Source organism: Podarcis erhardii (genome assembly GCF_964252035.2).
Source record: "Podarcis erhardii genome assembly, chromosome: 7".
Classification (NCBI taxonomy): domain Eukaryota; kingdom Metazoa; phylum Chordata; class Lepidosauria; order Squamata; family Lacertidae; genus Podarcis; species Podarcis erhardii.
This window is the reverse complement of record NC_138511.1, coordinates 11,541,225-11,561,634: the sequence shown is the minus strand read 5'-3', so window position 1 is coordinate 11,561,634 and position 20,410 is coordinate 11,541,225. Positions and strand designations below refer to the sequence as shown.

The following is a 20,410-nucleotide window of genomic DNA, read 5'->3' as shown; positions in this document are numbered from 1 at the left end:
TTTATAGCCCTCTCTCAGGAGGTGTCATTTTGGGGGAGGGTTCCATGGATGAGTAGGCAATGTTCAGTTCAGCAAATAGGTCTGGGGGTGGGTTCTAAGCCACATTAGGCCTCCTTGTCCCCCACTTTCTTTCCAGGGGAGTTGGCAGGGAGCTCCTGTCCCCCACCAGCACAAATCTAGAAAGTCAACCATGAGTTGCTAAAGCACCTTTAGAAAGTCAGGGGTGGGAACAAGGGCACTGCCCTGCCCCACAAGGTTGTTGTGAGGGTCACTCAGACGATGGTGTGTGTGGTGTAGTAATATTGGGGAGCGCTAAATAAATCCCTTTGTGCAAACACTGTCAGAGAGAGAGAGAGAGAGAGAGAGAGAGAGAGAGATGGAATCACAATGTACTCTCTTGCCTACACAGAACCCACCTGTACAGCCCCACAGGTATGAGCCTCCTCATTCTATGTTCTCACTTCTTATCTTTAGTTCACCTTTCCTCCAAATAAGCTCAGGGAAGCAGCAAAAAAGGACCGTTCTCCTCCACATTTTATCCTCACAACAACCCTGTTAGGCAGGATAGGCTGAGAGGGAGCAATTGGCAGTGCGCTTTATGGCCAGGTAGAGGACTGGAACTTGGGTCTCCACTGCAATAGCCCGACACCCTCAAAACCACTCCAGCCCATAGCTGTCAACTTACAGATTTGAAAATAAGGGACCAGCAGCCTCGAAAATAAGGAATCAGCAGCCAAAATAAGGGCACAGGTATATTCAACTTCTGAGCCCCTCCGAGCTAAAGGCAGAAAGCCCAGCCAGCAGCCAAACGAAGCCTCATCAATAAGGGACAGCAGCGGGACATGGCGCTGGGATAAGGGACTGTCCTGCCAAATAAGGGACGCTTGACAGCTATGCTCCAGCTCACTGGTGCACCAAGTTCAGTTTTTTCCTCATGCAAAGGTGGGAGAGTGCTGCTGCTGTCTTCATATCCCACTTATGGGCTTCCTCTGGGCATCTTGTTGCCCAAGAAGCAGCGTGTTTGGGGAAGGGAAGAGGGAGTTGTGCACAGGCTGGGCACTTCTGAACAGCAGCTGCGGGACAAACAGCCGCACCCCCCTGTGGACTTTCAGCTTTGCACATACACAGGCACCTTCGTCAATGTCACACCACAACCTGGAATCCACCGGAAGGTGCCACCTCACCAGGTATACACTGTTGACTCTCTATAGGTGCCCTTGGCTGAAAGCTCACAGAGATGGGCTGGTCCCACCTGGTGGCACTTCTGTAGAATGGGAACAGGTAGCAAGGCACACAGAAGGACGGAAGGGAGCTCAGCACAGCTGTTGTCATCAGCAAGGCCAGCCTTTGTCAATCTGGTGCCCTCTGAGCTAGTTGGACTACAGCTCCCATCAGTGGCGTAGCGTGGGGGGTGCAGGGGGGCCAGCCACACCGGGCGCAACATCTGGGGGGGGCGCGCTCGCCGCCTCCACAGTTGCCGAAGAGCCTCGGGCGCAGGCTGTAGCAGAGCCCCATGTCTCACGGAACCGATGAGCTGTGCGCGCGTCCGGGCTGAAGGCGTCCGGCAGGCAGCGGCTCTCAGCGCTCGCCGCGGTCCCCGCGCGTCAGGGCTGCGGAGGATGCGCCAGGCAGCCCCTCCTCACAGCCCCCCCCCCCCCGCCGCCGCCGCTGCTACTGCAGCTGCTGGGCCATGTTGCATTTTCCTCGCCTCTCTGCCCTCCTCCTCCTCCGGGCAAGCGGCGTCGTTTGAGCGGCAGCGCCAGCGGCAACTCGCCTCAGATCACCTGACACGGACCCGCCGCCGCCGTGGCTACCTTACCGTAAATACCCCAGCCCAGGCAGCAGCAAGAAGAAGCTGGCAGCGGCGGCAGGTTAGGGGTTAGGGGCGCAAATTACTTGCCTTGCTCTGGGTTAGGGGTCGCAAATTACTTGCCTTGCTCTGGGTTAGGGGGCGCAAATTACTTGCCTTGCTCCGGGTTAGGGGGCGCAAATTACTTGCCTTGCCCCGGGTGCTGACAACCCACGCTACGCCGCTGGCTCCCATCAGCCCCAGCACCATGCAGCTGTGCTGTCTGGGGGCTGATGGGCGCTGTTGTTCAAAACATTGGCTTGAGGAAGGCCGAGGTGCTCAAATAGCAAAAGAGAAGCAGCAGAGGAGTCATCAGCCAACAATGCCGCCCTGCTAGCCAGATTAATCTGCTTTGCACAAAGTCCACAAACCTCTCTCCTGCCATCTAGCAGAAGGTTGTAAAATAAATTTCTCTATACGCATGATGGCTATTTTATTTATAAACAGCTGACTCGTTTTTTTAAAAAGAGCTTGACACCATGTGGACCAAAATCATCAAAACATCACAAATTCAGAAAATCATGACCTAGACAAAGTTTCTAACATGTTGCCTCTTAATCATCTTTTCTGTAAACTAAAAAGCTCCAAATGCTACAAATTTTCCTCACAGGAAAGTGCACAGTGGCCAGTGACTCTGCATATTAATTACTCAGCTGCACATTTCACTAAACAATTAAACTATTAAAATTTTGGGAGATTAGCAGCCAAACCCAACAAGTGCATATTATTGCTAGCTAGCTTGCAATGTGGCTAAGTCCACAGAGCTATATTGCCGAAAGGCAGATACTCAGACCATAGGAATACAATTGGTAGAGTGAGCTTGGTGTGATGTCACTTCCCCTCTCCCGGATAATCTTATTTTTAAACATTCTTTACAAGTTGTTGCCTGATTCTTTGTTAAGCGTGGTAAGAGGGGGGAAGCCAGCTTGCTTTCTTAGCTGGACCTGCTCAAAACAAGGCTTTCCATTCTTAATTCCTTTGCTTTTTAGATTTTAGAACCCACAAATCTGGGAGCCTGGAGGGATATATTTCAATTAATATATCATCTCCTACCAATAAAAACCCATTATGCTCACAATTGCATATGTCTGCCTAGAGGAGAGTTGTTAAAGCACATCGCGCCAAAATTATGTTTATACTAAATAGCGGGACGCAGGTGGTGCTGTGATCTAAACCCCTCTTGGGCTTGCCGATCAGAAGGTTGGCGGTTCGAATCTCCGCAATGGGGTGAGCTCCCATTGCTCAGTCCCAGCTCCTGCCAACCTAGCAGTTCGAAAGCACACCAATGCAAGTAGATAAATAGCTACTGCTGCGATGGGAAGGTAAACGGCGTTTGCGTGCGCTCTGGTTTCTGTCACAGTGTCCCGTTGCACCAGAAGTGGTTTAGTCCTGCTGGCCACATGACCCAGAAAGCTGTCTGTGGACAAACGCGGCTCCCTTGGCCTGAAGTGAGATGAGCGCAGCACCCCATAGTCACCTTTGTCCAGGGATCCTTTTTTATATACTAAATGCTGCCATAAAGACTGTCAACTTTCAGCAGTAGAAAAGGTAAAGGTAAAGGACCCCTGGCAGTTAAGTCCAGTCGCAGATGTCTCTGGGGTTGCGGTGCTCATCTCGCTTTACAAGCCGAGTGAGCCGCCGTTTGTCCACACACAGTTTTTCCAGGTCATGTGGCCAGTCTGACTAAGCCGCTTCTGGCGCAACAGAACACTTCAACCAGAGTGCAGGAAAACGCCGTTTACCTTCCTGCTGGAGGAGTACCTATTGATCTACTTGTACTTTGACGTGCTTTCAAACTGCTATGTTGGCAGGAGCTGGGACTGAGCAATGGGAGCTCATCCCATCGCGGGAATTCGAACCACTGACCATCTGATTGGCAAGCCCAAGAGGTTCAGTGGTTTAGACCACAGCGCCACCCTGTGCAGTAGAGGGAAAGCCCAAAACAATTTTATCTTTTCTTTTATGTTATGTAATTAAAACTATCAGTGCATAATATAGGACTGTGATAATCTGCAAATATTAAAAAGGAAGGAAGACTACGTAGCAAAAACAGAAGGCAGGGTAGGTTAAAATGTACCAAGGATGGAGCTTGATTTCCCTCACCTCAACTGGGTCTTGCACTCTACCCTAGAGCCACTGTCAAAGCCACTCTCATTCCAATTCCCCCTCTTCCCCATCAGCCCCAGGGCCAACTTACTGCTGCCCATAAGTTTCTGCAACATTCTTAAGAGAAAACATGATGAGGAAGGAAGCAAAAATCTCAGATGCAGCACCACATTTGGACTCTCCTGGCACAAACACACTTCCTTTTTAGCAGACACACACACAGCTCCCCCCCCCCCACCCGGTGTCTTCGCTGACTATTACACAATAGTATCTTTTATCACTTGTTATTGATTGGCTCTAATTGCTCTATGTGATTTTCGTTTTGTGGTCCGGCGTATGAGCAGAAGCTCTTCCGAAAGCTTTTTAGCCGAGGCTTGCACCAAGGGTTATGATGCCTGGCACATAATAATGAGTGTTGCAGGCAAAGCACCTCTAATTGCTTTTAAAGACGCACTCCAGGTTCCATTTTCATTCAGGCAGGAGGGTCAAAGCATATTCTAGCTGAGAATAGGTTGCCGGGCTCAATGGATCTAGCAGATGCTTCCATTTTTTAACATGGCAGAAGGAGCTGCTTTGTCACCTGTAGAGAGCCTTGACTTCATCACTGCAGTCCTAAGTGATTAACAAGATAGCCCCAAACCTCAATTATTATTTATTACATTTTTATATCACCTTCCTACCTGCCCAGTGAGCTCTAGCTGGTGTACATGATTAGCACCCTTTGCACCAACTGTAGGTGGTTTGTGGGAGCAGAAGGGAGAACCTGAGTCCCTAGGAACAGAAAATGGGATGAGGGCTCAGGATGCAAAGGCCAAATGGAAGTTAGCTCAAAGGTCTGCCCAGCAGAATTGCATGCTTCCATGGGGGTCCTCTGGCACCAGAACTGACCCTGCTGCCTTTGTACTTGTGTGGGACTCCCATTTTCCTTGGTCCTTGCAAAACATTTTGACAGAAAGCTTGTCACGGAGGGCTTGCAGGGCAGTACTGGCAGTGTCCCTTGATTGCAGTGGAAATAAACTCTTAAACTCAGGACCCGCTTAGCAGGAACCACCTCAGGATCAGGAAAAAAAGGGACCCTCACCCCTTCACAGCTCACCTGAGAGATGGGACTTTTGAGAAAGTACACAAATTCAAGATGCAAAGTTTCCACAACTTCCTTGGTTACGGTCTTTACATATACTGAATGCTATAGGAGTCAACTCTTAGTGGCTGAGATCCCTTCACACACAACCCATAAAATTTTTGAGGGCTCCCCCCAAGTTGATGGGCATTGCCATTCGAATGTTGTGCATGTCCCATATCATGTGATCAGTTATGTGGGGTAGGGCTTACCGGAAACCCCTCCCCCCCAGTATTTTATTCAACTTGGCGCCCCTGCTGAGTGGAAAAATAAATATTTGTTAAACAAACAAATGGGAGTGGTTTCTCTTTATCTGACAGCCTTAATAAGAAGCTTAATAAGAGAAAAACAACTACCAGACTTTTAGAATACATCTGAAGGCAGCCCTGTTTAGGGAAGCTTTTCATGTTTAACAGACTATTGTACTGTATCTTAATATTTTGTTGGAAGCCACCCAGAGTGGGGAAACCCAGCCAGATGGGTGGAGTATAAATAAATTGTTGTTGTTGTTGTTGTTGTTGTTGTTGTTGTTACCGCTGGTACTGCAATTGGAACCCTGCTGATTTACAAGGCATCCTGCAGCTTTGATTGACAGGTCTTTGTTACATTTTGCTCCACCATTGTGCAAAGGGAGCTGGGCTAGACCGAGTGAACTTTGGCACCTGGGGTTTGTTTCTGCTATGTGGTGTGTCCAAACAAGGGCTCAGTGTTCCTCCAGATGCATTTATTTGCATGCATTTCTAATGTGTGCTATGCCATCTGTCGGGGTATGCATAAAAACTCATGTATCACAAGTAAAACAAATTCAGCTCTGAAGTGCTGTGGCCTAAAAGTTGTCTGTTGAGAAGAAAAAGGGATTCTGGGCTCAGGCCCACATGAGAGTCCTCCTCCTTCATTTAAAGTTACTCACCAGTGATGCGAGGGAAAAGCACTCTGCATATGCTCAGCAGCACTTCCCTACATGATCTCCTTTTTGGCACCTGTTTCTGTAAAGAAGGGGCTTCTCAGAAGAGGCTCAAGGGAGGCAGAGAGGACAACACCTGCAAGAACATTTTGCAGCTGGTGTGATGTTGAACATGTTCAATCTTGAATTGAAAAGATATAAGGATGTTAACAGACTAAGTGAAGTTTATAAGAATTATGATTTGGAAAGCCGTTAAAAGGATATGCATGGAAATTCAACCAAGGGGAAGCGAAGAACGATGTTAATAAGTGTAATTTTAATAAGGTTATGATTTATGTTTGTATGTTTGTATATTTGTTTTTGTTTATAATTTTGTGAAAAGTAATAAAAAAATTTGAAAGAAAAAAAGAAGAAGAACATTTTGCAGTTGGGCTGGAGCTCAAAAACCTCCTTGCCTTAAGTGTTTCCCTTTGCTTTCATTCTGGGGAGCTGCTGCTGCTACTACTACTGGCCCAGGAAATGATTTTCCTGCTTCTCCCCAAGCAGAAATGGTTGTGCAAGGACTCTGGCTGAGTGGCCTCCTCCCCAGGAGGGGCAAAGAGGCAGCAATGATTTACCAGAGCAGCAACAACACAAGCACAAGGTCCCTGGGCTCTCGCCAGCCCTCCAGCAGCAGACCTTTGAGCCTGCAGCCGGGAAGAGGAAGGCCAGAGCTGAGCCACCCACCCTCCCCCTGGCCCACAGCACCACCATGCTTTCCAGCCTCTACTCCTACCTGGTCTCCTGGCTGCCCGCCTTCCCCAGCCTGGCCTGGGGCTCCGATCTGGTGGACTCCGTCTTGCAGGGTGAGCTTCTCCAGCTCCCGGGGGGCCTTCCCCACCCACTGAGCCCTACCCCTGTTCTGACCTTTCCTTCCTTGCAGGGCTGGTGGGCGCCTGTGCCGTCTCCATCCTGGGCAGCCTGATGAAGATTTACATCTACATCAACTGTTTGAGGTGAGTGCTTGTTAGGCAGAGCAGAGATTTCTAAACAGAGAGCCGCTTCCTCAATCTGTCCTTGCAGGCGGCCCTGGGGTGGCTATTAACCCCTGCAGGGCTCTGATAAGGTTCTGACTAGGTAGTGGAAGGAAGGAGCCATAAAGACCAGCAAGCCGATCTGCCTAGTGTCACGTTTGCCTCCTGAAACCGGATGCTTTGATGGCTGTCTGTCTGCAGAAAGAATCTCAGACACTCCTATTAATTCAATAGGGATAAGCCCAGATTTTCTGCTCCTGCGAAGTTGACTGTCTCTGGTCTTGCCTTTGAGGAACCCCCTTTTAAGATCTGGTTCATGTGAGCTTCCACCAATGCCATGCTTTGGAGTCCCAGGGATCCCTGGGAGTTAAATATTGGTGTGGCAGCACCTTATCTCCAGGGCAGGGCGCAAGCATGGCCCCACCTGGGCAGTGCCCAGCTGACTTCTTTGTACGCTGACTGGCGAGATGCTTTTTGTATTGGTGAGAAAAAGATTGCCAGGCAAAGATGCCTTCCTTGGCATTTCCATAATCTTTTCCGCTTTGGAAAACAAAGCAGATGAGCACAGGCAATGGAAAACGATATTCAGCAGTGTATCAACTATTTTTCAGAGGATGAGGTTGTCCTTTAGCCGTGATTCTTTGTATGAGGACAAGGGCATTGCAAACACATCCCTATGGATTTGGGGACGGTTTCAGTCAGGGCTGAACCGGGAGCTTAAATAGGAGCAGCTTTCATTTGATCTCGGTGACCAAACTCAGCTTGGGAAATGTGAAATGATCACAGAGGACCTGAACACGCCCCAAGATTGAGGCAGGGAAAGGCAGCCAGGGAGGTTGTGTTTGCCAGCGAACAAACCTTTGTGCATTTCCAAGGGTCTTTTCAGAGCCAAGCCCCAAGAAGACCCTTTTCAGGCCTCAGAAACAGTACAGAAGAAAAGCACCCCCTCTGAGTATGTATAGAGTCCCATGCACAATTTACCCAAAACCTGTGAGGTTGGATTGTTGCAAGGCCAAAGGGTATTTCCAGACATGCGTGAGCCCCCAAACCTCTCTGCCCCTGGGAGAGGCAGAAGATGGTTCTCCTGGAGTAAATGCAGAGGATATCAGGTTCCTGCCAACCTTGGAGACCTGGTGGTGGGAGAAGCCCTCTGGGCTCTCCTGGAAGTACTCAGATGGGACTTGGCAAAGGGAAGGTGTGTTTACTCCAGCAAGTCCCTGTAGCTTCCTGAGTTTGAGCTCTCAGTCCTGAGCGGAGAAATTGCCTTTCCCTTCTTGAGACCCTCATTTCTGCCCCAGCGACCCCGACCGGCAGAAGGAGAAGGAGATCATCCGCAACCAGTGGCCGCTGCTGGACCAGCTGCATCTCCTGGTGCTGACCGGGACCTTCACGGTGGTCGGCTATCGTGTGGCTGCCTTGGTGGTGCTGGAGTTCTCCCTTCGGGCCATCTCCACCGTCCTCTCCCTTGACAAGGTGAGCGACTCTTTCTTTCCCTTTTCCCAGTATATCTGAAGGAGCGTCTCCACCCCCATTGTTCTACCCAAACACTGAGGTCCAGCACCGAGGGCCTTCTGGCGGTTCCCTCACTGCGAGAAGCCATGTTACAGGGAACCAGGCAGAGGGCCTTCTCGGTGGTGGCACCCGCCCTGTGGAACGCCCTCCCACCACATGTCAAAGAGAACAACAACTACCAGACTTTTAGAAGACATCTGAAGGCAGCCCTGTTTAGGGAAGCTTTTAATGTTTGGTTTATTACAGTGTTTTAATATTTTTTTGGAAGCCGCCCAGAGTGGCTGGGGAAGCCCAGCCAGATGGGCAGGGTATAAATAATAAATTATTATAATATTATTATTATTATCATCATTATTATATTTCTTCATGTGCGGGCTGAGGTGGGACCACATGCCTGCTGTGGAGAGGAGCCGGGGAACCCCCAAACAAGCACCTGAGTGGAGTCAAAGTAACCAGGAGCCCTGCGATAGAAGGAAGCGAATTCCTGCGACAGTCGAGATTTATCCTGCCATTTGGATGGAGGGATTTTTATTTATTTATTCACTGCATTTACATCCCAGCTTTTCTTCCAAGGAGTTCAAAGTGCTGTACGGAGTGGTTCTCCCCCCCCCATTTTGTCCCCACAACATCCCTGTGAGGTAGGTTAGGCTGAGGCAGTGACTGGTCCCCAACGTCCCCCAGTGAGTTTCATGGCCGGATGGGGAACTGAACTTTGATCTCCCTGGTCCTAGTCCAACACACTAACCACTATTATTTATTTCTTGAATTTATATGCTGCCCTATACATGGAAGTCTCAGGGTGGTTGACAGAACAAAATCTAAATCTAAAATCAAAATATATATAATCAAAATAAACACACACCCCCATACACTGCCACCGTCCATATCGATTAATATATGAATGTATGGGAGTACAGTCGTACCTTGGAAGTCAAACAGAATCTGTTCTGGAAGACTGTTCGACTTCCAAAACGTTCAAAAACCAAATCGTGATTTCTGATTGGTTGCAGGAAGCTCCTGCAGCCAATCAGAAGCTGCAGAAGCTCCATCAGACATTCGTCCACAAACTGGAACAATCACTTCCAGGTCTGCGGCATTCGGGAGCCAAAGCGTCCGAGTTCCAGTGCGTTCGGGATCCAAAGTACGACTGTATATTACATTGCATTTTTGTGTGTTGTTTCTTTCTCTTTTTTTTACACACACATTTGTTCTCCCCCCCTTACTTTCTCCCTTCCCCCCTTTGTATCACTCTATTTCTTTATAATTGAAATTATTTCTATAAAAAATATATTAATATACACTGCTACCATCTCTCAATTTCCACTGGGATCCTGCAGGGGGCGCACAGCAGCCAGCTCTACCTCCTCTGCCAGTACTCCTTGGGCTGCGGCATCTCCTGCAGCCTCAGCTACCTCCAGGAGGGGGCGCCCCACCGCACCTGGAACCTGCTCCTCAGCGTTGGCCTGGCAGGACTCTTAACTTACTATGTCTGGCGCCTGACGCGCCACATCTTCACCATGTACGAGCTCCACTGCAAGGAGCGCTACTGCGGGGCCTGCCTCTTCCTCCTGACCACCTGGCACGGCATCCCTCGCCTCCTCTGCAACGCCCTCAAGGTCACCTTTGTGGTGGCCGACCTGGCGGCGGTGGCCCTGATCAACCGGGACTTCCTCACCACCTCGGAGGCCATCCGCTTCTGGACCCCTCTCACCATCTGCTACACGCTGCTTGTCATCTACATGCAAGGTGAGCTCGTCCTCCCCTCATGGGCCTCTGGCTCAGTGGGCAAGATCTTTGGGAGGTTGCTAGGTGTGGGCGGCCGTTGGCCTTTGGCTTCCTTCCCCAGCAGCAAGCAAGCAGCCCCCTCCTGCAGAATGGTCCGCTTCTGGCACCTTCCCTTCCTGGAGCGGTTGGAATGTTTGCGAACGTTCCGTAGCATCACAGGCCATCAGAATAATGTCTGGTAAGGGGGAAAGTCCCCAGGTGCAACTCCTGGCATTTCTAGCTGGGGCGATCTTAAATACAAAGATCCCTTGTAGACCCGTTCCATCAACGGTGTCTCTGAAAATTTTTACACATCACTTGGGAAGACAGGCAAACTAATGTCAGTGTATTGGAAGAAGCAAAGATCACCAGTGTCAAAGCAATGATTCTTCAACATCAACCTCGTTGGACTGGTCATGTTGTGCGGATGTCTGATTATCGTCTTCCAAAGCAACTACTCTATTCCCAACTTAAAAATGGAAAGTGTAATGCTGTTGGTCAACAAAAGAGGTTTAAAGACTCTCTCAAGGCAAATCTTAAAAAAGTAGGATAAACACCGACAACTGGGAAACACCAGCCTGCGAGCGCTCCAGTTGGAGAACAGCCTTTTCCAAAGGTGTCATGGGCTTTGAAGACACTCAAACTCAGGATGAAAGGGAGAAATGTGCTAAGAAGAAGGCACACTTGGCAAACCCTCACCGTGATCAACTCCTGCCCGGAAACCTATATCCCCACTGTGGAAGGAGGTGTGGATCCAGAATTGGCCTCCACAGTCACTTATGGACTCATTGTTAAAACTGTGTTTACGGAAGACAATCTTACTTGACTACGAGGGATCACCAAAGAAAGAAGAAATGCAAAGATGTGTACAAGGCACACACACACACAGAGAGACACACCCTGCCAGAGGCCAGGAGGACCTGCTGCCAATTACAAGAGAAAGGCGGAGAAAGCATCTGATGATCTGGTCTAAGGCAGCTTCCTCTGCTCATTTGGGACCTCTTAACTGTGGAGGCCCCAAATAAAGAGCACACAGCAGAGCGCACACTTGCCACATAGGAGACCGCAGGTTCAGCCCTACTCAAAAGGACATGAGATTGCAAGGCTGGCAAAATAGTATCAACTTGGTACAATACCTCTTCCTATGTTGACATGACAGTTCAGTTTCTTGTCTTTTTTAGAAGAGAGAATTGGACTGGTTCTGCTGATGATACAATCGTGGAATTGTAGAGTTGGGTCCTCTAGTCCCAACACCCTGCAATTCAGGAAACGTTTGCTCCATGTGGAGCTTGAACCAGAAACCCTGAGATTAAGAGGCTGTTCTCACTGAGCTATCCCTACAGCAGGGATGGTGGCCTGTGGCCTTTCGGATGATGTTGTTGTGACTCCAGCTCCCAGCTCCGGCCCTGACTCTTGCCCATGCTGGCTGCTGGGACCCGGAGTCCTGCAAGGTCAAGATGGCAGCACAGGTTCTCTGTCCCTTAACTAGACCATCACTTGCTTTTACTGCTCCAGATGCCTCCATCACTACTCTGTATCCTTTTAATGCAGGGATGGGAGAGCCTGTGGGCCTCCAGATGTTACTGGACTCCTCCAGCTCCCATTATCATCCCGGACAACTGGCTATGCTGGAGTTGGGAGACCAGCATCACTTGGTGTCCAGAAGCTGGCAAGTGAGCCCAGGTTGACCACAGGGCAGGGATACACAGGAGGCACGGAATGCAACTAGCTTTTATTAACAAACCTAGACAGCATCTTAAAAAGCAGAGACATCACCTTGCCAACAAAGGTCCATATAGTTAAAGCTATGGTTTTCCCAGTAGTGATGTACGGAAGTGAGAGCTGGACCATAAAGAAGGCTGATCGCCGAAGAATTGATGCTTTTGAATTCTGGTGCTGGAGGAGACTCTTGAGAGTCCCATGGACTGCAAGAAGAACAAACCTATCCATTCTGAAGGAAATCAGCCCTGAGTGCTCACTGGAAGGACAGATCCTGAAGCTGAGGCTCCAATACTTTGGCCACCTCATGAGAAGAGAAGACTCCCTGGAAAAGACCCTGATGTTGGGAAAGATGGAGGGCACAAGGAGAAGGGGATGACAGAGGACGAGATGGTGGGACAGTGTTCTCGAAGCTACCAGCATGAGTTTGACCAGACTGCGGGAGGCAGTGGAAGACAGGAGTGCCTGGCGTGCTCTGGTCCATGGGGTCATGAAGAGTCGGACACGACTAAATGACTAAACAACAACAACACAGCAGAGTCCTCTGGTTCACCTTAATCCAGCTGAGAAGTTGCTGAAACTGACCACTAGCCCTTCACTTCCCCCTCTAGCCTCTCACTCTGGATCCCTCCCAAGCAGATGAAGGCTGCGTCAAAGGGGAGTGCTCATCCTCTGGGCCTGTCTGGCCCAACGCTCAGCAACGTGCAGGATTCTCATCGATTGGGGTATCAGAAGGGGAAGCGAGCCAGCAGGACCGAGACTGCCCTGCTGATGGGAGCAAGGGCAACCTCTGACTGCTCTCTTTCTGTGTCTGTGCTCAGACTGTGACGCTCGGCCTCAGATCCTGTCCTGGAAGGTGCCTCCTCCTCCTGACTCCCCTGGATCACTCAAACTCCCTGCTTCTAGCACCTCCCATCTCGTCCCTTCCCCAGACTGCTCTTCCGTGTCCCACCACCAGGACCCAGGATCTAAGTCGTCATCTTCTGCATCTTCCCTGGGGGTCTCTTCGCCTGGGGGCTCCCACTGCTCTTCCTCATCCAGCCAGTCCTTGACACTTGGAGGACCACAGTTGTTCCCCATCCCTGCCTTCTCATTTGCAGAGTGTATCCAGTGTGAGTCTTTCTTAGGTTCATTAATTTAAACAAGTCTCCTCTGAATAGTACTGGCATTGTATATAAGTTGACCAGCATAAACCTAACCATTTTATCTTTCCTTTGCCCAATGGCAGAAGAGCAACGGCAGAACCCCACAGAGCAGATGGCCTACCAGACGGTCTTTGTCAGGATGGGGGGCCTCCTAATCCTGCTGATGACCGTTGGCCGGTGGATGGACATTGTGAACGTCCTTGTTTCACTGGTGGGGGAGATCTGGTGCCTGATGCGGGCGGGAATTATACTGGATATCTGCAGGAAGCAGGTGAGGAGGAGCAAGAGAGTGTTGGCGCCATCTGGAAGGTATTCCAAGATGGCAGTGGGAAGGGAGAGGAACAGTGGGCTTTGTTGGGGTGGGAAGTCTGAGGGACCTCAGTGGAGGCTGCCACCACCTTGGGGGAGAGACAATATTTAAAAACCTATTAAAAAAACCATATTTGGAAACAGTCACACTGAATCATACCAGAGGTCCACCATTTTGTCACATGGAGGTCTGGAAAGCTCTCAGTTTGAGGAAGATGGTGAAAGCCAATCCCTGGGGTTTCTCTCCAACATCTGCTCCTGTCTCTAAACTCGGAGGACGCATTTCTTGCTCTCCCGGCATATAGCCTGTCCCATGCTTCCCCAACCTAGTGCCCCTCCAGATGTTTCAGACCCAGGCAGAGATGGGAGCCACAGTCCAAACATCTCTTTTTTTATATAATAATTTTTATTAAAGTTTCAACAAGTTTTATAATAACACAGAAAACAAAACAACACAACAACAAACAACAAACAATAAAAACAAAGATCAAACAAAATTAAAAGGTTCAATTCTTAGTTTCATACAGCTTTCTTTCTGGACTTCCTCACATCTCCCTTTTCTGTTTTCAAATTTCCAATTTAGTTTCAGCAGATTTTTCCTCTATTTTAACTAATTTAGTGTATCTGAATTTCTTTTGAGTTAACCATTCCTACTGCTATCCACTCATCTTCTAAACCTCCCATCCTTAGGTTAACTAAGCTGTGATTCTTTTACTTGTTACTTATAAAACATCTTTGCACATTCCTTTCAGCTTTGTCACTAATGCCACATTGTCTCAATATCCTGCATCACATTAACATTCATATAGTTTACAATGTTTTTGCAGATAATCTTTGAATTTCTTCCATTCTTCTTCTATTTGTTCTTCTCCCGTGTCTCGGATTCTGCCAGTCATTTCTGCTAGATCCATATAGTCTATCAATTGCATCTGCCATTCTTCCAGGGTGGGCAAATCTTGTGTCTTCCAATACTTTGCGATGAGTATTCTTGCTGCTGTTGTTGCGTACATTAAAAAAGTTCTATCCTTCTTTAGCACCTTCTGACCGACAAGGCCTCTGGTTTCTTAAGGAAGGTATACTTAAATACCTTTTTCAGCTCATTATAGATCATTTCCCAGATCCACCAGAGGTGAAAGAATGTTCCCTCAGTTTCCTTACATTTCCAACATTTATTATCAGGCAAATGATATATCTTTGCAAGCTTGACTGGTGTCATGTACCACCTGTAAATCATTTTCATAATATTTTCTTTCAAGGCATTGCATGCCGTAAATTTCATACCAGTGGTCCATAACCGTTCCCAGTCAGCAAACATAATGTTATAACCAATGTCTTGTGCCCACTTAATCATAGCTGATTTAACCATTTCATCCTGAGTATTCCATTTTAACAGCAAGTTGTACATTCTTGACAGTGTCTTAGTTTTAGGTTCTAACAATTCCGTTTCTAATTTCGATTTTTCCACCTGGAAACCTAATTTCTTGTCCATGTTAAAAACCTCTCTGATTTGGTAATAATGTAACCAGTCTCGCACTCTATCTTTTAGCTTCTCAAAGCTCTGCAATCTCCATGTGTCTCCATCCTGTTCTAATATCTCCCAATATTTCGGCCATTTGGCCTCCATATTGAGTTTTTTCAGAGCCTTAGCTTCCATAGGTGACAACCACCTTGGGGTCTTGTTTTCTAACAAGTCTTTGTATCTTGTCCAGACATTAAAAACTGCTCTCCTGACAATATGGTTCTTAAATTCTTTATGGCCACCAGAGCGTTAGGAGAGATGGGATTATATACACTCAATGAATGTGTCTAATCTGCTTCAAAAGGCCACATCCTGTGATCATGAGCTCCATAAGTTTAACAGCTATTTCATGAAAAAAATGCTCCTCTTTGCCTGTCACAAATCTCCTCCTAATCATAGAATCATAGAATTGTAGCATTGGAAGGGACCCTGAGAGTCATCTAGGCCAACTGCTTGAAATGCAGGAATCTCAACTAAAGCATCCATGGCAGATGGCCAGATGGCCGTCCAACCTCTGCTTAAAACCACCAATGAAGGAGAGCCTTCCATCTTCCAAGGGAGTCCATTCCACTGTCCAACAGCTATAACTGCCAGAAAACTATTCCCATGTTTACTCAGAATTTCCTTTCTTGTAACTTGAAGCCATTGGTTTGGGTCCTCACCCCCAGAGCACGAGAAAACAAGAAATCTTCCTTGTGACAGCCCTTGAGATATTTGAAGATGTTTAAACGAGGTCATTGATTTGCTTTCTAGAACCTAATATTTCTGTTTTTTCTTTTGTTTGTTGTTGCACTTCAGGATTATTCTCAAAGGTTCTCGCCCTCAGCTTCTGCCTCCCGAAAGCCCTCGAGACACTACAAAGACCCTTCAAAATCCCACTCTGCAACGGCAACATCCTGAAACACAGAGCGGGCTTTGGAGGAGGTTGATATGAGCCAGTGACTGCAGGTCCAAGGTGGGGAAATCCTAGGGGCTGGATTTCATCCCAATGCTTGATTTCATCTGATCCACTGTACTCTGGACTCTCTGGGCCCCACATTGGATGTGGGAAAAATATTTCATGCCTGTCACTTTACTAAATGGTGACTTATTTATTTCTGTGCTAGTTGTTGCCTTGCCCAACTGCATTTCCCCACCCCATTAATTGCAACCCCCCTACCCCCCAATTTAAGCTATCTCCTCTCTTGAACAAACAGCCAACACTTTTTAAAGTCAGCCTGCTATGGGAATGCCACCAAAATAACACACACTGACCACACAGGGGCTGGTAGGTGGACTGATTGCACCAAGGGATGATGTGCTTCATGTATGTGTGTTGCAGGGGGTGCTGAAAATGCCCCCCTTTGTCTTAAATAAACACTAAAGTACTGTGCTGATAGCTAAGGAAGGAGCTGGTGTGCCTAGGGAGCAAAGGCTTCTGACAAAAACTGGAATAAAGCGGACTTCTATTTTGAGTTTGACCAAACTGCAGGAGGCAGTGGAAGACAGAAGTGCCTGGCATGCTCTGGTCCATCGGGTCATGAAGAGCCGGACACGACTAAACGACTAAACAACAACAAATATTTATGTGAAACTCTGGAGTCTTTTTCATGCTCTCTGCACGCCCCACATTCCTAAATAAAGTTGTCCGTCCCCCCCCCCCGAGCCCTTTTTCTCATCTGTCATTCCTCCTGCATCTTCCTATGTGTGTCATCTTCCTATGTGTGTCGTTTCAATTGTTTGCTGAAGACGCACCTCTTTCCCTGGCCTTTGACACCTCAGCTCAATAGATGTGTGTGTTCAGGATCCACCCTATTCGCATGACAGTAGTAATTTGCAGGTAGGAAATTGAGATGATGAGAATAATAAACCATTAACAATGATATAGCATTCATGCATCAAAAATGAGTCTTGGAGCAGCTGAAAAACTATGGGATTATATTATGGAAATAAGATTTTTGTAGATCAGAGTCCAATGTGCGAAATGTTGCCTGTGGTTGGAGTTGCTTTGTTGTTGAGTGGTTTTGGGGTTTTTTTGGCATTTAATTTCCCTCTCCTCAGAGTTTACTGTCTCCTTCTCCACACTCAGACGCTACTGAATAGACCCAGGTACTATGCTTGCTGAGGCTCACACTTTCTGTATCTGCTTATTCCATAATACATTTGGTAGCCAACAAGACTCTTTGTTACTTATGAAGGGGCTAACTTGCAAGAATGCTTATCCAACCAGAAGTTGGCAGGAGTGTCACCCGTCTCCCTACCAGCAGAGATTCAGCCGAGGCCACCTTGCTTCTGGAATACATTTTTGCACCAGCGGGGCCTGTTACTGTTTAATCATGGATTCATCAGCCACCTGGGTGATTATCTGTATTATTGTGGGTTTTTTTAAAGCTGAATTGTCTGGGAAAATCTGGACATATGACAGCCCACGTCGGAAGTGTAGATTTTGGTGAATTTCCGCTCAACAACTTTTGTGTCCGGATTTTCACTTATAACACGGTGGTATACAAAAGTAATTTTATCAATAAAAATTTAGAACATAGTCATTGTGGCTAGTGGCTACTGACAGCCCTTATCCCCAGTGCATTTGTCTAACTCTTATTGACTAGCCACCCAAGGACCTCCTTAACCAGGGGTCAGCAAACTTTTTCAGCAGGGGGCCAGTCCACTGTCCCTCAGACCTTGTGGGGGGCTGGACTATATTTTGAAAAATAATAATGAACGAATTCCTATGCCCCACAAATAACCCAGAGATGCATTTTAAATAAAAGCACACATTCTACTCATGTAAAAACACGCTGATTCCCGGACCATCTGTGGGCTGGATTTAGAAGGCGATTGGGCCAGATCCAGCCCCCGGGCCTTAGTTTGCCTACCCATGTCCTTAACTCTTACCCATTGAAATTTGGGGGTGGGGGTCTTTAGTGTGCTTAACTAACTTGTAGCTGCACTTTGTGCTACAAATGCCTTGCTGTTCAGGAAGCTATGGGGAGAATTGTACGTTATCAGGAGTGTGGGAAAAGCTGGCTGGGCAGAGCCAGATCCATGGCTGTGTTGTTGCAGACGGATTAAACCACAAAGTGATTTAATCCCCGTGTGTGCAAACACCCTCTACCTTCCCAGAAGCCTCTTTGCAAACTGGGGTTTGATCAATCCTTCCTTCCTTCTCTGCCTCGAGCCTAATCTTGCATGCCCTTCCTTTATATTCTTAGTGTTGTGCTCCACACCCTTCCCTTCCCTTCCCTTCCCCTGCAGCCCTTGTAATCATGGGGATACACGATTATGTGTGGAGGGGGAGGCCTCCCACACTTGCACTTCCTGTCTGCCTGTCTGGTTGGCAAAAAGCAAGGCTTATATGGGAATCCTCAATGGCTCTCCCACCTCCTCCCTCCTCCCCACGCCAGCTCAAGCTGACTCAAGGCTTCACCACTGCAACTCAAATGAGCTGTCAAATGCTGACACAGCTCAGCTGCTTCCGCAAGAGTGCTGGACAAAAGAAAGGAAACCACTGCAGACCAGGAAATAAAAACATTCAACCCCACTCCAGAAAATGATTGAAGGAGACACAGAGGAGGAGAGGGCGGTGGTCCCGCTTATCCTTGCAGCCTAAATCTCACTGAATTTGTCTCCGAAATGTGCCAAATGGAGACCTCCAAAAGGTTGCCAGGCACGGTGGCTGAACGTCCACTCCAGGATTGGAAGCAGGCAGGCAGCCCCCCTGGGTGATTCCCATTGCTGGGGATCACAAGTGGGGAGGGGCTGTTGTGCTCATGTCTTGCTTGCAGGGTGGGGGGCTTCTCTAGGGCACCAGGCTAGTGGCAAAACTGAGCTAGGTGGACAAAGGGTCTGGCTCAGTGTAAGGCCACTTTCCTACATTCCTGTGTGAAATATCACAAGGAGTCGAAGGCCTTTGTTCTATCCTGTAGTTTGTGGTGGCGCATATTTGCAAAGGTTCATTCTAAGGCTGGCCAGTGACTCAGAGCACGCAGCGTCTGAGCTCTGCTTGGGAGTTGAGAAACACATCTGTACCCTTGCCCCTTGCAAGGTCAGGCTGGAGAAAACATTGTCTCCCATAGAGGGAAGTGGTCTCCATGAAGCAGCAAAGATGATTCAGGGCCAAGACATGAGAGGGGAACGCCAGAGGCAGAGAGACTGTCACTAGGCCCACAACCTTACCCAGTCCTTTGCAACGCTTGCTTCTTATGCCAGCTGGCTTTCGTTGCAGTAGCCTGTGGCGGTGAGTTCCACAGCACCTGAAGCACTGTTTCCTTTTGTCCTTGGATAGCGTGCTGCTAGTGGGGAGAGGGCCGCTGTTGTGCCCAGGTCTCACTCACAGGCTTCCCTTTGGGGCAACTGGTTGGCCATTGTGAGGACTGGGTGCTGGCCTAGATGGGACTCTTTATCAACTTTTCCTGCAGGATTCTTCTGGGATCTGCTGCCAGCGGGCACCACAGCATTCTCAGCTGTGTCATTGCCATTGGAGTGAGGTGCCTACTTTTTTGCGTTTCACCTGCCTTCTTTTGGAAGTAGGGTGTAGGACAGGCATAGGCAAACTCGGCCCTCCAGATGTTTCGAGACTACAATTCCCATCATCCCTGACCATTGGTCCTTTTAGCTAGGGATGATGGGCGTTGTAGTCCCAAAACATCTGGAGGGCCGACTTTGCCTATGCCTGGTGTAGGAGGTTTTATGTGGTCTGAGGACTGCCGGTTTTCGTTCTGTGAAATGGCGGTGCTTGTGAGTGTTTCTTAGGATTTCAAATGTGCCCCCAGGTCCAAAAAGTTTTGCGGCCCCTGGGCTAGAGAGGGTTCAGAGAATTCAAACCTATTTTTCTTGGCTTCAACGGCAGGGCCTGGATACCCACGTGTGCCAGAGGGTATCAGTGAGTGTGTCCAGGAGAAGTCTTTGGGGGCAGTGGTGCCAACTTGGAATAAAATATTGGGGGGCCCAGGTAAGCCCCAACCTGCATAATCGATCACATGACTCAGTGCACACACACCATTTGAATGGCAATGCCTAAATATTTTAGGGGGGGGTGCACGAAGGGACCTTGGCCCCTGCACGTTGGCTCCTAAGATGTTGGCCTAGATGGGCTTGCTTTTGGTCCAAGGGAGGAGCAAGTCTCTTCTGCTGGCCTTAGGGGAGAGGACTTCCAAAGGCGCAAATGCCGAGGGGGGGGGGCTAAGGCTCTCCGTGGCTACTACTGGTCCCGATGCGGCTGCATCTTGCCCCCCAGTCAGTAGCAGAGGCAGCCGACCTCTGGCTCCCCGTTTTTGGGTGGCCTGATCTGGCTGCCTGGCGCGGGCTGCTCCTCCACCTCGGGCCGGGCCGGCATGTGGGAGCTTGCCGGAGAAAGGGGTGGGCTTGCAGGAGGGGAGCCCCCGGACCCAGGTAGGTAGCGGGACGGAGGGGGCGGGGCGCGCGGGGAGCGCCGGGCGGGGCCACCTTTTGTTCGAGGAGGGGCGGGAAGC

The 20,410-nt window shown here is 48.8% G+C and overlaps 1 protein-coding gene across 1 annotated transcript; it reads left to right on the top strand.

Moving 5' to 3' along the window:
- The first annotated feature begins 6,575 nt into the window (after positions 1-6,575).
- TMEM82 (transmembrane protein 82) lies at positions 6,576-16,599 on the top strand. The gene is made up of 6 exons (XM_081870500.1): positions 6,576-6,824; positions 6,902-6,974; positions 8,291-8,465; positions 9,842-10,250; positions 13,216-13,403; positions 15,759-16,599. The coding sequence occupies exons 1-6, from the start codon at positions 6,731-6,733 to the stop codon at positions 15,858-15,860; spliced, it is 1,041 nt and encodes a 346-aa protein (XP_081726626.1). The 5' UTR covers positions 6,576-6,730; the 3' UTR covers positions 15,861-16,599.
- The last annotated feature ends 3,811 nt before the right edge of the window (positions 16,600-20,410 follow it).

Bases quoted from the DNA above. Each gene is read 5' to 3' on its own strand.
- TMEM82 (XM_081870500.1), top strand. From the start codon at position 6,731: ATGCTTTCCAGCCTCTACTCCTACCTGGTCTCCTGGCTGCCCGCCTTC. The intron at 8,466-9,841 runs GTGAGCGACTCT...GGGATCCTGCAG, and splicing joins CCGTCCTCTCCCTTGACAAG to GGGGCGCACAGCAGCCAGCT. The intron at 13,404-15,758 runs GTGAGGAGGAGC...GTTGCACTTCAG, and splicing joins TGGATATCTGCAGGAAGCAG to GATTATTCTCAAAGGTTCTC.